The 16571-nt window shown below is 37.8% G+C and overlaps 3 protein-coding genes across 3 annotated transcripts; 1 reads left to right on the top strand and 2 right to left on the bottom strand.

Moving 5' to 3' along the window:
- The first annotated feature begins 684 nt into the window (after window positions 1–684).
- LOC132185718 (uncharacterized) lies at window positions 685–4643 on the top strand. Its single transcript, XM_059599488.1, has 8 exons — window positions 685–919; window positions 1420–1683; window positions 1793–1864; window positions 2703–2741; window positions 3135–3242; window positions 3521–3618; window positions 3747–3858; window positions 4109–4643. The coding sequence occupies exons 1-8, from the start codon at window positions 734–736 to the stop codon at window positions 4355–4357; spliced, it is 1128 nt and encodes a 375-aa protein (XP_059455471.1). The 5' UTR covers window positions 685–733; the 3' UTR covers window positions 4358–4643.
- Window positions 4644–5671: 1028 nt separating this feature from the next.
- LOC132184344 (proteasome subunit alpha type-1-A-like) lies at window positions 5672–11121 on the bottom strand. The gene is made up of 2 exons (XM_059597943.1): window positions 10645–11121; window positions 5672–6533 (listed from the first exon to the last, which is right to left on the bottom strand). The coding sequence occupies exons 1-2, from the start codon at window positions 10993–10995 to the stop codon at window positions 6030–6032; spliced, it is 855 nt and encodes a 284-aa protein (XP_059453926.1). The 5' UTR covers window positions 10996–11121; the 3' UTR covers window positions 5672–6029.
- Window positions 11122–12729: 1608 nt separating this feature from the next.
- On the bottom strand, window positions 12730–16571 carry LOC132185007 (NAC domain-containing protein 30-like). Its single transcript, XM_059598822.1, has 4 exons — window positions 16475–16571; window positions 15450–15622; window positions 14368–14643; window positions 12730–13583 (listed from the first exon to the last, which is right to left on the bottom strand). The coding sequence occupies exons 2-4, from the start codon at window positions 15607–15609 to the stop codon at window positions 13018–13020; spliced, it is 1002 nt and encodes a 333-aa protein (XP_059454805.1). The 5' UTR covers window positions 15610–15622; window positions 16475–16571; the 3' UTR covers window positions 12730–13017.

The following is a 16571-nucleotide window of genomic DNA, read 5'->3' as shown; positions in this document are numbered from 1 at the left end:
ATGGGTATTCTTCTTTGATGGCAAAATGAATGAAAAATTTAATGCAGGACTTGTTTTAAAATTAGTTAAAGTCATAGCTTCATTGATATAATATGATATTTTGACTAAACAGAGGTGCGTCCACTTTCATTTAAGGCTATTATTCTCTTATTTTGTTGCTGAAAAGTTCGTGAGATAATAGTTTTTACAAGATGGAGATGGAGAATTTAATTTTCTTTTTGGACATAAATTTCCTCCAAACAGGTCAGAAAAAATATTCTTCAATCTATTTAAAATAGTGTCAGGTGTTTATAAACATTTAGACAGAATTTTCCGCCATACTAATGGTAAAAAGAGGACCTTTATTTATTTTTATTTTTTTTTTGACATGTCCGCACAAAAGAGAAAGGGGATTCGAACTAGTGACCTTCACTTCATTAAGTGTGGTCCCAGCCGATTAAACTACCTCTTAGAGACAAGAGGAGCTTTATTTTCAATAACTCATATATATTAAAACTAACTTACCAAGAAAAAAAAAATTACTATATATAAAATAAAATAAGTGAGTGATTTGATACGCAATTTAATAAATGCATAAACAAATAACGGTAGATAATTTCGGGGGGGCATATTGGTAAAAGAAAACGAAAAGCGCAAGGCCTGCTGGCCCTGCTGGGAAGGCAAGCAGTGTGTATAAAAGGAAGCAGAGGCGGAGTGGGAGAGAGGGCAAGGGGTGGGGCGACTGAGCAGAACAATGGGAGCGGAGGAGCCCTTGCCCAGCGAAAACAACGGGGACGAGGGGGTCAAGGTCAAGCCAAAGCTGGACGTCGAGGCTCCTCTTGTCCTCGGTCTCCAACCGGCCGCCCTCGTCGACCACGTGGCACGCGTTAACTGGTCCTTGCTCGATCAAATCCCCGGCGAGCGCGGTGGCTCTACTCCGGTACGGTCACTCTATCGCCATTATTGATTCACTTCAATTTGCTCAATTGCGGATCTTTATGATGATTTGGCGTGTTCAATTTATGTGCTTGGTTTTTGTTGCTACGTATTTTCCATTTCCAAGTTGTTTTGGGTGAATTTTATGCTTTCTGACAATGCAGGCTCTCGTTTAGTTCACGTTGGACTGCTCACTCGCGGTCTGTTTGTTTGTGGCTATTAAATGCTTCTTTTTGTGGGTGTTTTTTAAAAGCTTTATTTAGTTTTCCCTTTTTATTGTATGTACTAAATGTTCAAATTTTTTTCTCCCTATGCAAATAGTTAGTTTTCGTTTAGATCAACGTAAAGTAATGGTTTTCCTGTTGTTGATCAAAAGGGTATTAGAATTGTGTTTTCTAGATGAATGAAAAGCTGCGTATGCACTTTCTTATAGCATAACTTGGGTAAAGTTGTTGTTGCGTGTAGTGATAGATTTTATTTTGTGTATATATATATTCTGTTTAGGTTTCAATTCGAGAGCTTGAGCACATATTGAGTGAGTTGAGAGCCCATATCCTCGCGTCCCCAGATGATCCATTGCCTATGAAGGCGATGGCTGGGGGCAGTGTGGCCAATACCATCCGGGGACTGAATGCAGGCTTTGGCGTCTCCTGTGGAATAATCGGGGCCTGTGGGGATGATGAGCAAGGTCAGTCCTTTGTGAGCAACATGAGCTCTTATGGAGTGAACCTCTCAAGATTGAGGATGAAGAAGGGACACACGGGACAGGTGAGCTTCATGTTACAAGTTTTGTGAAGTTGATCGTTCCGAATCTTTTTTGGTTGAAGTTCTAAATGATTGGTGCTGAAACTTTTATAATCTATATTGTCTGGTACAGTGTGTTTGCCTGGTTGATGCTTTGGGCAACCGTACCATGCGACCTTGTCTCTCCAATGCTGTGAAGGTTCAGGTGGGATGGCTTTTTTACATGTTTTATATATATATAATCAAATAACTTTATAAAAAAGCGTGAAGCGCCCCTAAGTAACTACAGAAAAATGTTAGGGGTACGAAGAATTTAACAAAGGGATGTGGCACTGCCACGTCGGTTAAAAAAAAATTCTGCACATAAGAGTAATAGTGGCTCTGTGCAACCTCATCTAAAAAAAGGAAAATCGCACATAAAATTGCACACATAAGTCAATCACTGCAACTTCAAGCCAGCCAGCTCTGCAATCTCATCTAAAAGGGGACAAAGTGTAGTAGGTTAAAGCCCTCTCCTTTAGATCCTTTCCTTGGCATCAGATCTACGAAGCACTGCAAAAGTAAAAACGTGGCGTAGAAAAAGAGAAAGAAATGTAACCGTGGCACATATACATAGAAGTAAAAACACTGAACATGGGAAAGTGGGGGGGGGGACTTCGAAACTGCCTCTGAACTTCAAGCTAGCTTCATTTTGCAATCTCTCTTCTTTGATGTCTGATACGTGTCACTGCCACGCTAGTGTGTAGAAAGTCTCTTTGCAAAATTCTTTGTAACCCTAGCATTTCTCATATGTATATATCTCAGGGTGTGCATCAGTGTATGTGTATTTTGAAGTTACGTTTTTCACAAATTTTGAGGGTCGACTTAGGCTTCTTATTGAGATGAGCTACAGGCACTCAGATGAATGCTTCTTTACATGTCTCTGTATGCATACGTCTCCGGGAGTGTGTGTGTGCGTGTCTTTCTTCATATTAAGATTAGGGTTTGTCACGAATTTAAGGATTTATTAATTGACCAAGCTTAAAATCTTTATTCTGTTTCAGGCAGATGACTTGACAAGAGAAGATTTTAAGGGATCCAAGGTTAGGCATCTCCCTCTTGAATAAAATTGTGAATCAAACCTGCCAATATCATTTTTCCCCTTTCTTTCAGTACCTTTTTTTTTTTTTTTGCAAATTCTTAATTTCTTATTATTGTTCTTCTTGTCATAGTAGTTCTGTCACTTTTAAACTAGTTAGGTTACATTTGTAATCCAGCTGGAGTGTATAACATAGTGTACAGATAATGCGGTTTCTTGAATTTATTTGACTCATTGTAATAAAGATAAAATCCTTCATGCCACAAACTAGATCTGTTATTTTTTTGTTTCTCCTATTACTTCTGCAAGATAATATGTTGAGGCTTTCTATGGACTTAATTGTTTAATATTTTTTTTGTTACAGTACTTATCGAAAATATTTTTTCTTTTGTTACAGTGGTTATTGTTGAGATATGCAAAATTCAATTTAGAAGTTATTCAAGCGGCTATAAAGATTGCCAAACAAGAGGGTCTTTTTGTGTCCATGGATTTGGCCAGTTTTGAGGTATATTTATACATCTACAAATTCTTTTAGTGTGGTTCAAGATGCTGATAAAGAATACTTGAAATAAATATTTTATTTCATTGAGTACAAAATTGCATAGAATCACTTTATGCATGGAATTGGAAAACCCAATTCTCAAATATGATTTTTTGTGTGGTGATTTACATTCCATTATTATTTTCTCACTTTTTTCTTTCCCCCCTCCCTTGCCTTCTCTTAATATGTTTTTCTATGCCAAAATTCAGGATTAATCTTGCATGGTCCTTAACTTTGTACAGATGGTTCGAAACTTTAAAGCACCTCTTCTACAGTTACTGGAGTCGGGCAATATAGACCTCTGCTTTGCCAATGAGGATGAAGCAACAGAGCTTCTAAGGTGACTGCTGGCTCTTTGTTGTGGCAAAATGCTAACATTGTCTTCCAATGAAAAATAGTCATTTTTACTGGCTCTTCGGTTATGCATTTTATTAGAACATTTGATAATTTATCCTCCATTTTATGTAGGGGTGAACAAAATGCTGATCCTGAAGTTGCACTTGAATTTCTGGCTAAACACTGCCAATGGGCTGTGGTGACATTAGGCCCTAATGGATGCATTGCTAAGCATGGAAAAGAGGTAAGTGAATCCTTGTTGTCCTTGTTTCATTGGAGGAGAGTGGAAGCTTTTGCAGGGTTCTGTTAATGGCCCCTCAAAAATAGAAGGTTAACCTCCAAATCTGCACCCAACTTTAAAAATAACAGCAAAAAAAAAAGTGCGAACACTACAATTCTAATTTGAGGTTTTCTTATCCTTTCCACAGCAATAACAATTCCCTACGGATTTTCAATAGTTACACTAGTGTTACGTATAAAATTTTACATGTCAGGTTGTCCGAGTTCCAGCCATTGGAGAAGCAAAGGCTATTGATGCCACTGGAGCGGGTGACCTATTTGCAAGTGGATTTATATATGGATTGGTAAAAGGATTGCCTCTGGAGGAATGCTGCAAAGTTGGCTCATGCAGTGGCGGATCTGTCATCCGCTCTCTTGGAGGCGAGGTGACCCCGGATAATTGGCAGTGGATGTACAAGCAGATGCACAGCAAAGGCCTCCCTGTGCCAGATATTACAAAATGATCACTTCATAATCACGTGGTGGCTGTACTTCTCCCCATTGCTATAGTTATTCTTTTTTAAGCAAGGGGCAGCTAGAGTTGCATTTTGGGGTTGGCTTGACTAATGCGTACAAGACTTTCTCCAGGAAAATAGAATCACTAAATCAATTTAAAATCATTTTTTTTTTAAGGCTTTTAATCTTGTGGCCTATTATCCCATTTGAAATGTTGGGGAATGAGTGCTGTGCTCAGGCAGTAATCAGTCAATTACATTTATCAATTTGGATTGGATACTTTGTGTATGTACACGTAAAGGTTTATATTGAATCCCCAAATTAACACCAAATTGAGACCCTGATTATCAAGTCGCAAGGAATTCTAAACAAGATGGATGTTATGTGAGAGTGTTGAGCGAGTATTTTTTTGACTGCTTCAAGTTCAGCCGTAAATGGTTAAGAAATGATTGGTGTCAATAATTTGTCTATATTTTTTTTCGTCATATTTTCTTACACTAATTGGGACTACTACAATATTGTGAAATAAGTGAAAGATAAAACGTGGTATGTTGCATTGCTCGATCTGGAGTTCCTGTGGTATGTTGCATTACTCTAAAGCCATAAAATTCCTAGATAACTAAGATCTAAGATCTGGAGTTCCTTTATTTGTTTTTTGGGATTGCATTAACTCTTATGATCATGGTTTAACTTTAACCCAGGATTCAGGAATCTCAACTCGGTATCATTTTTCTTCCTCTTCTCTGTTGGTTGAATAAAAAACTCTTGTTAAGCAGAAATTCAACTAAAACTAGGCAAGAAACAACCACAACAAAGGACGAGTAAACAATGCTAATACAAAATACCGACGACTTTCAAGAGCCACAAAATACATTAATCGGAAGCAACATTATTTAGTGTTTGAGAAACTCTGATAACTCCGATCCTCGTTGAGTGCTGTTATGTTACTTTTTTAGGTTTCACCCAATTTAATCTTTCCATATACAACCTCAAGGTCAGCTCAAAATTCAAAGGATGCTCACTCTGCTTCATATGCCTAACTACACTCCCTTACGATGTAAACATATTTCTCCTGGAGTAACCACACACAATTGATGTTACATGGATCACGAACTTGCTGGAAAAAAGAAAAATGACATAGGTATGTCATTGCCAGCCAGAGCTTTGCTTGCTCGAGATCTCTATAACCAGTCGGTCTACAAAACAGAACAAAAGCACAGCCAGGGCTTGTGCCTCATACACAAAACCACCTCCGCAGAAAACAGATTAGGAGAGAATATGGTGACACATCACATCAAGCTAGGCAAAGAGAAAGAAAGGGAGAGAGAAAAAGGGGGATAAATAGAAGAAAGCCTCCTTGCACGTGCTGAACGTGCAGAAAGGTGAGTATTACCACAATACAAAACAGTAGCCATAACCAGGTTGGATACCACCACTAAGTTCATACTGTATCTCGAGTATAAACGTAAAGAGTGTAAATCTAAGTTCACCAGGGTCTAGCATTAAAATGTTTGCATCAATGAGGCAAAGATAAGAAAAAAATAAATAAAAAAGTTTGAGAAGAAAATGAGATCTTCCATGGTGCCATCCATATTGGTAAGCCATTTCTTCAAATAGACACGCCAGAAAAACCTTATCTGAAGACAAGGGATGGGGAGACAATGGCTGGTTCTTCCATCCTCAAATCTCCATTGGAGCTACACCTTGGTCAGGTGCAGCACCCTGGTCAGCATCACCACCCTGTTCTGCTGCATCACCCTCTTCAGCACCCTCTTCAGCAGCAGCAGCATCAGGTTCAGCAGCAGGACCCTCATCCTCTACCACAAGCTCAAATTTATCTATCAATTGTTGTACAGTTTCCTGATCTAATATATGGAATGGCTCTCCAACTCCCATTACCGCAACTGTACATATGGAACTCCTGAGCTTCTCTCCCTGCAAAGTTTCCCTTGTTGCAATAAGTGCATCTTTGATCAGATCATCCCACGACGAGTCCACAAAGTTCTCAAACCTGCGTTCCAAATATGTCTTTGCAGCTTGTGAACGGGATCCAATGGCAAAGGCCTGGTACTCAAAATAGTTACCACTTGGGCAGTTGTAATATAGGTGAGCTCCAGATTCATCTAAGCCACCTACCAGCAGGCCAACACCAAAGGGCCGTTTCCATGAGCGTTGCGTGCAAACCTGCCACCCAAAAGTTTGTTATAGCTACACATGAGGAATAGCTTCTCTTGCAGCAAGCATGTAAACATATAAATTCCTTTTTCATTCTACTTCATACACAGAACACATGGTAAATATAATTAAAACACTATCTAGGTAACTTTCTAGGTAAATAAATGTAGATACCCCAATAAGATTGGTTTCCCATTAAACAATAATACCTTAGCGCTTTTGCTTCAACTGTGATGCATAAAGGAGACTAAACAGAACATTAAGGTTTTTTTTTTTTTTTTTGATAAGTGCAGAACATTAAGTTCAGTCAACAACAAAAGAGAACCAATAAGTTCACACTACCGTTCCAAATCCCAAACCAATTGAACTACATGTCCACATCTGAAAGAATCTCAGTCAAATAATGTTGAACTCATTGTGCGGTGCACGGAACCGGGGTTTACTCGGCAGGGGTAGATCCGAAGGGCCCTGCCTTGGAGAGGTTCCCCGACATCAAAATAATAATAATAATAATAATGTTGAACTCATGGTTCTAACATCAGATTAAAATTTATTGTCAGAAACTTCAACTTAGTCCAACAAGTTCAGTAACATGCTTGCAAAGATAACTTGGATGCTAGGGGGGGAAATCACGGGGCAAAGAATCACCTTCAACATTACCATTACTGGGAATACGCAAAATATGCCAAATAATTGTATTTTCCCATTGGGTTGAAGCTATCCACTCATATAATTGTGGAATACTCCTTACGACATATCAATTCTAAAGCCTGATAAATTACAAGCAGGTATCAAGTATTGAACATTTAACAAAATTTTCTTGTATGTGCTGAAACATTTTCTTTTGAAGGATGCGAAAGTCTGTCATGCTGAAAGGAGAGCTGATCTTAGCATGTAGGCGTGTTTATGTGTCTCTTCTCAAATGTGCACATGTACAAGTATCTGTGTGGTGAGAGAGAGAGAGAGAGAGAGAGAGAGACCACCTTAGAACACAGGGCACAACCATGTGCTAGAATTAAAACAATGACACTCACAGCACATGCACATAGTATTTGCATTAAAAATAACAAGCTTCAAGTAAAATTTCTTATTTGAGACAAGGTATGCGTATCTACAACTAAGAATCAGAAAAAGAAAATCATGATCGCATAATTCTTGAAACTATACAAACACATTTTCCTAATGCTAAAAGGACAGCAATGGTGTACCTCGGGACATGTAATAGAAGCTGAAGCAATCAGCTAAAATACAGAACATATACCAATTAGAAAAGCGAGAAAGATGCAGGAGCTTCCGTGAATGAATAAAAGGAATGAAATTTGAAAGAGAGAATTAAAATTTCACTCTAATTGTATGGTCAAATCCTCCTCAATTACCCACTTGAAAAATTTCCAGGGATATGGTCATTTTAAGACAGCTATTGCCATCATACACTGGCTGATGCACCCAAATTCTAGGTTTAAAATAGTTGCATTCTGCATCTTAGCTACCATAGATCTCAAAACAACTTTTCACAGGTTTCTGTGCGAGTCAGAATCTCTTAATCCCATCAACATAACATCATATACAATACACAAGAAAAGTTTCTAAAAAATATGCATATGTATATTCATATAATGACTATACATATCCATCCACAACCTGTTAAACAAAGATCAGACTTATTGATTCTTTCCAAATATGAGCAAATGATCCTTGGAAAAACCATTATAGGCATTCTTACTCGATCACAACATTATGAAAAATATTTCATTGCACAGCACAGAACTCACCCTTATTCATTCAAAGATATCAAACAAGACATTTATAATTGCTGCTGCTCGTTAACAACTTATTATAACAAGATCTATTCATCAGAAAGCAACGGGAATAATTCAAGACTTGGGAAATTCATAAAATGGGTTGGGCACTGAAAAAATATGTTCACCAGTCTATTAATATGTTGAAAATAAGGACATTGCTATGCCAGAATATTTCCAGCCAGCCTAGGAGTGTTCATGCTGCAAGTGAAACCGAGCACATTTTTTTTATATGTAATCAAAATTTATTAAAAGGCCAAAGAGTGCAACCCAAGTACACATGAAGCATAAAACAGAAACACCTAACCAGAAAAAGAAACACCATTCTAGAAAATCAGGATAGCTAAAATATGAAAACAATCATAGGCAATTGTACATTGTTTAAGGGTTTTGAAGAAGAAGGCCTTTAGCTCCACTACTGTCCTTTCACAATCTTAAAAAATTCTATCATTTTTTTTTCTTTCCACATACACCAAATTAAGCAAGGCAGGATAATCTTCCACACTGCTACATTTTGAAACCTACCAAACTTCCCTTACCAAAATGCAAAGAGATCCACCACTTATCGAGGCATGACCCACTCTAACCCAAAAAGACCAAAAGCAGAATTCCAAATGGAGTAAAAGGTGATCTACAGTTTCCCCACTCTTCTTACACATGAAACACCAATCTACCACTTGCAACACTGACTGCGTTGCCTTACCACATCTAAGTTTGGCTCTCAGAATTATCAAAGCAGAATCAAACCCAGCTTATTTGACATGTTCAAATATTCAAAATTATTAAATCTAAGAATAACATAGATGGATGACTATTCTTACAAATTCTTTGATTACAACCAGTAGAGGATGTTTTTGACATTGGGTAAATCAGTACCCACAATATATTACCTACCTAGCATCTTCAATTGGAGTAGAATGTGAGTTACTCAAACGTTGACAACCACCCAGGTCATGTAACATACAAACACAAGTTCTGGTTGGTGAATCCCATGCTTGAACATAGGATTTGAAATGCCAATATTCACATGATATTAACCCCTCATGATTCCTTATAAAAAAATGGATTTGAATGTGCATCATATTAGTCCAGGAATGCTTCTAAAAAGTTAGTAACAAATTTCAATTTTTTCCTGAAAATCAAGGTCTACATGTAAAATTAATGTCATCACCAAAAATAAGGTCCCCACTAAATAGCAAAGTACACTTGGCATAAAAAAAAATACTTGTGCCCATGGAAAACAAATGATTTTGTTAGAGGCAAAGCAAAACAGAGGTACATTTGTGCTCCACTAATTTAAATGAGTGTAATCACATCTATGCCCCTAGAATTTTGCTCAGCTTAATTAGAACTAGTATGTAGGAAATGGGAAAAGGAGATAAAACTAGACAAAACACGCCACGCAGTTGTAAGATCTAATAATTTCTTTCGCTCCCCAAAAAAACTACTCAGCATTCGGAACAATGAGCCAAGGGAACTAAAAAACAACTAGTTGAATCATGAGGGAAAACAAAAGGGTTTCCCACCCACTATGACTACCAACATTTTCACATATAGTCAATATCAACCTCAGTTCAATTGTAAGATTCCATTAAAAAGAAATCAACAAGACACCATGTAAAACCCCAATATCCTCTCCTTTGACCACCAAAACACAACACACTAATGCCATTGTGAACAGGTAACAAAAGAAAAATGCTCTGAGAGTTTAACCGCTCAGCATTCCACTTCTTTTGCATCCCAAGAAACCAAAATGTCACATATCGTCGATATCGACCTCAGCTCAACTATAAGATTCCATTAAAAAGAAATCAACAAGACACCATGTAAAACCCCAATATCCTCTCCTTTGACCACCAAAACACAATACACTAATGCCATTGTGAACAGGTAACAAAAGAAAATTGCTCTGAATGTTTAACCGCTCAGCATTCCACTTCTTTTGCATCCCAAGAAACCAAAATGTACACAGTATTTTCCCTCTCTAAAAACTTCCCTCTCTAAAAACTCAAGATTTTACGCATTCTCTCCTTAACCAAACCCACTCCCAACTCCAAAATCCAAAATTTCTATAATCCAATCACTCATCAACTATACAACTTTCTTTTGGGTTCTCAATTTCAGTTTTTCCTTTTCTTTCCCGCATTTAGGCCATAAATCTAAAAACGAATCACAACGAGAAAAACCCTAAACCCACGCAATTCCACGATCCAACAAACACTACTCACCCAAAATAACCAACATTCACCAACTATCACAAGCAACAAACACGCACAACAAGAGCAATTAAAAAACTTAGGGTTTCGAGCTTGACGACGGACCTGAGCCTTGTCGGCGAGCTGGACGACGAGGCGACCGACGGGGAGCGGGGACTCGTAGGTGAAGCTGTGGTTGATGCACTCGGAGCGCATATAGCGAGAGAGGACGCGGCCATCGGCGGTGAGGCCAGCGATGGCGACGCCGATGTGGTCGTCGACCTTGAAAATCTTCTTCTGGTGGGAGGAGAGCTCGGAGTTGGCCTTGTTAACGCAGGCCAGCACCACGTGTGTCTTGGATCGGAGCCCGATCGCCGCCGACCCTTGCTTCACCGCCTCCATCGCGTATTCCACCTGGAACAGCCTCCCCGCCGGGCTCCATGTCGTAACGTCCGTGTCATACTGGTTCCGGAACATCGTTTCTCCTCTACGTCGTCGTTTAACTCTGTATTGCAATTCACACGAGAACAGTCTCTCTCTCTCTCTCGCAGTGTTTTGCTTTTATAGGGGTTTTCTTCTTCCACAAGGCAAAATGAGAAAGCAGAGGCATCAGTGATTGGGAACATCGGTGGTAGTAGTTACTGTCTTCGAATGCCGTAAATGGGCCGACTTTCTGACCCGAGCTTAGCTCGAGTAGATTTGGATTTGGGCCCTAAACTTTCCTCTTCACTTGTTTTTCTCTACAGGGCCCAATTTCATTTAGCCTCTCATATAGGTGCTTGTTGAATTTGGCCAGCTTTCGAGCCCAAGCCCAAATTATAGGTTGGGTGCTCAAAATAACAATCTTAGGTTCAAAATAGTAAAAAAGTTTAGTCTAATCATACTAAATCCCCTTATCCAATCATCCACACCTTCTTTCCTCCTCTTCTACGCTCAACTCGGACCACCATAAACCACCATAGACTCTTAACTCTTGTTCACCTTCACTTTCTCCTATTACATTGTCATCAGAAACCCTAACCACGCGTCTTTGATCTCCCCTTCAAACAACATGATTCCGGTCAAGTTCACTAGGTTTTGAATACGAATGTGATGCACATATAAAAGGCTTAACCATGGTGTGATACGAAAAATGAATGATGCGTTCACTATGTTATGAAATGCTATGATACGGTATGATTGATGATGTTATGAAATGTTGTTTATGAACTCGTATCATTTTTATATGCTATACGAGTTTGACAGTTGACTCTACGCATATTATGTTTACATCGGATTTGTATGGTGTGTATGCATGTGTGTATTATCTATAGCTGGCGTAGCCACAGTAAGATGTGGGCTACCATGACTTGTATTCTAGATAGGTTGCCTTGAAGAAAACCTTGGTCGATCGGCTAAGATATGCGGTATGTTGTGAATTTCCCATGACCATGGGATTTAATATGAAGTTATACTTGATGCGCTAACCTCTATGGCCAAAGGGAAGAGTTATAACAATGATCTAATGATACATATATGCATGTTTGGCAAAGTTCATGTGTTCTATTCATCAAAGTGAAAAATATCACGATTTAAGCATAATATATATGAATTATGTTACCTTGCATTTCAAGAAACGACATGAGTACTTTGCGAACTCTCTAACATTATGAGCATGGAGGAATAAAAATGTTTATTTTATGTGTTTATAACAAGGTCTCACCTCATGTTATTTCTATGTAACGTTTACTTATTAAGTCGTGAATTTATCTCATTTCATCTGTAAAACATCATTATTTTATAGAGGACCCATCATTAGAGATTGAGCAAGAAGATTAGGAGATAAATGCAGTTACTTGAGTCATTATGGATTTTATGAACTGAATTTTTACGATTACGAGAATGTTTAACAGTTTTATCATAGATGCTCTCGTTGATACTCATTTTACTGCAATTAAGTCGTGAAATCAAACCTTGTCTTCACAAAGATTTAAAGAGGTAGAAAAGAATTGTCTCTCATTGTTTTTATGTGTAATTATAAGGTTCAAATATGGATGATAGATATCGTAATGATATTAATGAAAACCTGAGATTTTCACTAAAAAAAGAAGAAAAGAAAAGGTTCAAAAAGCTAGACACAAAGTAATAATAAAAAGTCATAATTGCATTATGTTCCAGAGAGATGGATAATGTACAAAATGCAATTTTACAACAAAGACGAAACTCATTGAGTACAAATTAATGCATGTAATTGAGCACAATTTACAATTACAAAATAGCACAAACAAGTAAGATGGTGAATAAAAACTTTCACCCAGAGCCCTAGAGTAGCAGGAGATTAACTCTTTGCTCTAATGTATGTGTGTGTGTTTTAGTGTGGACTCTCTTTGACAATTCTAAACGGGAAATCAACCTTAAATCTAGTAGACACAGACTGTTATTATGATGGTCATGAGCCAATATTATCATAATAATAATATAGATCAATTGCGGTTATCCACATGCATGCATGAGCTTTTGTTATAAGTCAGGAAAGCAAGCATTGCTTTGAGCTTCAAGTTCGATGTTCGGGGATATTAATGGCAAGTTTTGATGGGAAAAGGATGTTGTGCCAGCTGGAAATTGTGATGCGAGCAAGTTATCCAAATGTCTCCAGTCAATATATTGGCTGCTGATGCTCCTTTCCTCGTCGAAATCTTCAATGGCTACAGATCCATTATGCTGATGATGAAAGCCTTCTTTTGTTGCCAAACTTGTTGACAGAGTGGGACTACCTAGTTGTGGCAGCTCAATAAGCTGGCTGTCCAAAACATTATGGCTGCAAACAAGCTGCTCTTGCTGTGCTGAACTAATGGGTTGGTCATCATGAAATGTTGCAGCAGCTGCTTGAATGTTTGGATGAACCATTTCTGCTGTGGTTGCGAAATCTGGAAACGATGGAGGCCGGCTAAGTTGGCTGTTATGATCCCTGACATAGTAAGCATGGCTCCAAGCTTCGAAACCTTGTCTGTGATTAGGCGTGGGCTTCTTGAATGCCCGACACACCACCCATCCTTCTTCCTGCAGTTGCCACCAACATTGGTTTACTAGCTGTTCCACTAACAATATGCACTTTTAAGGCTACTAATATATATGACTAATTTGCATAGATGATCATATCATGCATAATAATAATAATCATATTCTTATTTATGTATTAGGAGAAATTTCATTAAAGACTCCTGAACTATTAAACGATTTGAAAAGACCCACATTAAAAGTGATAAAATGACATTTATACTCCTGACATTTTTATAAAATTTTAAATTTACCCTTAATTTCAAATTAAAATTAAAAAGAAAATTAAAGGGTAATTTGGTCTTTTTAATTATTTCCGTTGGGGGTTTAACGTCAAAAATTGACGGAGAGAGGTAAATTGTATCAAATTGAAAGTTCGAGAAATGAAATTGAGAGTTTTTTAAATTTTAGGTGATATTCTCAAAATGCGTGGTAGTTCAAGGGTTCTAAGTCTATTTATTATTAGTGTTTGGTTCCAAATACTCCAACCAATTTCCTTGCGCATATACTATGGACTAGGATCAATAGGATTAATATCATTAGCGATGACATCTTGAGTCGTTGCTAATAGGATCAATATCAACGATGACACTCGGGCATCATTAATAACATGAAAGTGTTGTCGGAATTATCAGCAATGATATTTATTAAGATCATTGCCAATGAGTCTTTACCGACAGGGATATCTACGACCAATATAGCGATGACAAAAGTCATCGCTATTAATAGTCATTAGCGACAACTTTGGATCGTCGCAAAAGATTGTTTTTTCTGCTATGACTAATGGTAGAAATAGGTTGCAGGTTATTGAACTTGCCTGAGGGGGTCCATGCTCAGTTGTTTGGAGGCGATATTCATGCATGATCCAGTCAGATTTCCTGCCATTGGGTGCTCGTCCCTGGTAAAACACAAGAGTCTTTCTCATCCCTATGATCCGGTTCTTTGAGAGCACGGCTTTGTCCCTCCCTGTTGCCTTCCAGAAACCAGCAGCAGTGGCTCTATTGGTCCGCGTTCCAGTTGGGTACTTTTTATCTTTGTGGCTGAAGAAGTACCACTCATTCTGTTCATAATACCCAAGCTTGCATCTGGCTGCAGAAACCACAGATCACAAAGTAGAAAATATCAGAAAACCACACATCATGTATTTATTAAATATTGGAACCATCTCTCCCCTCTAGCTAAGATGTAATATGAACATTTGTGCCAATTTGCTAAAAAACACATGGCTATGTTTAGATTGTCAAAATGAAGCATTAATCTTAATGTTATTTTGGCTAGCCTCGTCGTAAAAATGATCGAGTAAAAAAAGTAGTCTTTTTAATTAGCTAAAAAAATGGCTAGTTGTCACAGTACTTAGTAAATTTGTTGAGCACTGTAGCTCAACTAATGCGTAGATAAACTAATAAAAAAATTAACTTGATTCTCTCTCTTATTTGGAAAGTGTAAAAGTAGATAAAGAAATAATATTTTGAATTGAATAAGAAAAGTGAATAGTTAACATAAAGAGTGAGATATTGTATGTATTTTGAAAAAGTTTAGCTAAAATTTACTGAGTCGGACGGGAATATTGTTCAAGCATAGCTTTAAGTTATATTGACTAGAGAGGACATAAGCATTTTTTTAAAAAAAATTTATTTGTCCCTCCCCATAATAAGGCCATATAGCACTGATATTGACCTTTCGTATGGTAAATACAATGTTAATTATTACTTTCTTTTCTTCTTTTTTTTGTGCGCATCTTTCATCAGTTTCGTTATTATCAAATCAAATTGTCACATCTATTAATTTCAATTCAAAATCAACAGTAATACAAACAAGAGCATATATACGCAAGATATACACAAGAAGTTAATTAAGCAAATATAGTTATTATTGTACTATATATAAATAAATACCTTGGATGTCCCATGGCTCCATTTTGTAGAGATCAATGTCAACAATAACATCTAGATCGATTTTCAGTGAGTTAATCTTTCTGGCAAGGTAGTAACCCACAAGTTCTTCCTCTGTCGGGTGAAATCTAAAGCCTGGTGGAACACAAGACTCCATCTCCATTGATAATCTTCTCCTGAGAAAGAGATCACAAAGTATGAGAGAAAGAGAGAGAGTCCCAGTAAATTAACCTTAAGTATTTATTTTTTTCACCCCGTTACAGTTTTTATATTTGAAATGAGGAGATCAATGTGAAATTCAATTCCGCAAACAAAGACATGAACTAGTGTGGAAGATATATATGACTCTGAAAATTCTGAGCTGAAAAGGGCAGTGGAGCTCCACTAAGGTTTGGCTAGCTTGTATATTATAGTTATGATTCGAATAGAAGGCTAAGATAGATGGTAATGATGATGATGATGTAAGTTTGAGGGACCCAATTACAGTGGTCCTGCATGTGTAATATCACATAAAAATGGCAGACCAAATGTGGGAACCCACCAAGGATCGATCCTTAAAGACAGTAAAAACAAAATTATAAAATGGTTTTAAGTTGCATGAGCTTAGGCGAAGTATATTGAACACAAAAGTTGGCCGAAAAGCTTGACTTTGCTGGCAGAAGCATGTTCTGTTTCTTTGAGTGCAGTGCACTCCCAGCTGCCCCGTGGTGTTTGAAAAGCCTTTCACACCCACCGTGCTACACAATTCACTCAATGCCTGGGAAAGCTTGTCAATGACAGCCACTCACAACACAATACTAAAGTATCCAAAAGTCTCCATCTCTCTCTCTCTCTCTCTCTCACAAATTCTAAATTTCTGGGATTTCTCTCCTCAAGAACATCCTTAATTGAGACCATTCAATTCAGATTTGAGACAACAAATGCATGGTAAAGGACAATCAATCAACACCCAAAACCCAAAACAAGGAATCTAGCTAGATCATATATATATATATATAATAACGTAAATAATACATACAAATACTCACAGAAAAATGTGTTGCTGCTGTGTTTCTTAGCAGGCCACAGCTAGAAACAGAGAGAGAGAGAGAGAGAAGGAGGGATGGAGGGAGAGAGAGGGGTTGG

This window comes from Corylus avellana, chromosome ca6 (genome assembly GCF_901000735.1).
Source record: "Corylus avellana chromosome ca6, CavTom2PMs-1.0".
In the NCBI taxonomy this organism is placed as follows: domain Eukaryota; kingdom Viridiplantae; phylum Streptophyta; class Magnoliopsida; order Fagales; family Betulaceae; genus Corylus; species Corylus avellana.
This window is presented reverse-complemented; position numbering and strand designations above follow the sequence as displayed.

Coding starts and splice junctions, on each gene's coding strand:
- LOC132185718 (XM_059599488.1), top strand. CDS start 734: ATGGGAGCGGAGGAGCCCTTGCCCAGCGAAAACAACGGGGACGAGGGG. Junction 2,742..3,134: donor AAGATTTTAAGGGATCCAAG/GTTAGGCATCTC, acceptor CTTTTGTTACAG/TGGTTATTGTTGAGATATGC. Junction 3,619..3,746: donor GAAGCAACAGAGCTTCTAAG/GTGACTGCTGGC, acceptor CATTTTATGTAG/GGGTGAACAAAATGCTGATC.
- LOC132184344 (XM_059597943.1), bottom strand. CDS start 10,995: ATGTTCCGGAACCAGTATGACACGGACGTTACGACATGGAGCCCGGCG. Junction 6,534..10,644: donor AGCTCGCCGACAAGGCTCAG/GTCCGTCGTCAA, acceptor TTTGGGTGGCAG/GTTTGCACGCAACGCTCATG.
- LOC132185007 (XM_059598822.1), bottom strand. CDS start 15,609: ATGGAGATGGAGTCTTGTGTTCCACCAGGCTTTAGATTTCACCCGACA. Junction 14,644..15,449: donor GGAGCCATGGGACATCCAAG/GTATTTATTTAT, acceptor TGGTTTCTGCAG/CCAGATGCAAGCTTGGGTAT. Junction 13,584..14,367: donor GCATGGACCCCCTCAGGCAA/GTTCAATAACCT, acceptor TGGAACAGCTAG/TAAACCAATGTTGGTGGCAA.